General features: G+C 47.8%; 1 protein-coding gene across 1 annotated transcript in view; it reads right to left on the bottom strand.

The window, feature by feature from the left end:
* Positions 1 to 271: 271 nt before the first annotated feature.
* The window catches only part of LOC110020443, a 4,751-nt gene continuing 4,225 nt past the window's right edge, over positions 272 to 797 (bottom strand). Inside the window, exon 2 of the mRNA XM_020718550.1 lies at positions 272 to 785. Coding sequence (XP_020574209.1) covers positions 397 to 785 — 389 coding nt within the window. The 3' untranslated portion in view covers positions 272 to 396. The remainder of the gene's footprint in view (positions 786 to 797) is intronic.

Below are 797 nucleotides of genomic sequence, written 5' to 3'. Positions count from 1 at the left end.
TAAAATAATTAAAAATTGAAAGTTATTCAGACAACTAGTCTTCAATAGGAGCGATTATTGTGTGCGGAGAGCGCACGCAGCTCTCGGATCACAGTCGCACATCGCGCTGTATGACAGTGGGTCCGCGATGTGAGGCTGTGATTGGAGAGCGCACGCAGCTTCGTACCCAATAATTAGACCTTCAATAGGATCCTGATTTGCAGATTTAATACATATTAAGAAGCAATTGTCACATTCCATTTATGTTCATCTGTATGGGACAGAAGTTCAGTACTTGGTTCGACAAATCCTTCATCTCAGCTATTGAAAATCAGCTGCAGTTTTTCTTCACATTATTAGCAAACAATCAACAAATTAAATAACAAACCATCAAAAAAAAATTCTACATTTACAGAACTACCTCCCGCCAAAGCCCATGACCTTTGGAGCAAATCTCAACAACCTTGTCAACGAGCTCGAATGAAACTTCCTCGCGAAAAGAAAGCAAACCGTAGTATTCCTCCCATTATACTCGCAAGTGGAGCCGCCCCTCATCCACCGCAACAGCTCCGGCGTGACCGCGGGACGAATAAACCTCGCCGGATGCGCCCCGCCGTGCGACCAATCGACCCATGTAAGACTCCGATTGGCATTCAGGTGGCCGAAGCTCATGGTGATCATTGTGGGCAAGTAATGCTCGTCGACATAGCAGGAAGGATGACAGAAGCGGCGGAAGACGGGGAAAAAGCGGTCGTCGGCGACGACATGGATGGCGAGCGGGCGGCTAAGTTCGAACCATTGGGAGCCTTTGCGCCCGG

Source organism: Phalaenopsis equestris, unplaced genomic scaffold, assembly GCF_001263595.1.
Source record: "Phalaenopsis equestris unplaced genomic scaffold, ASM126359v1 Scaffold000002, whole genome shotgun sequence".
Classification (NCBI taxonomy): domain Eukaryota; kingdom Viridiplantae; phylum Streptophyta; class Magnoliopsida; order Asparagales; family Orchidaceae; genus Phalaenopsis; species Phalaenopsis equestris.
The sequence above is the reverse complement of the archived record's forward strand: the minus strand, read 5'-3'. Positions and strand labels throughout refer to the sequence as shown.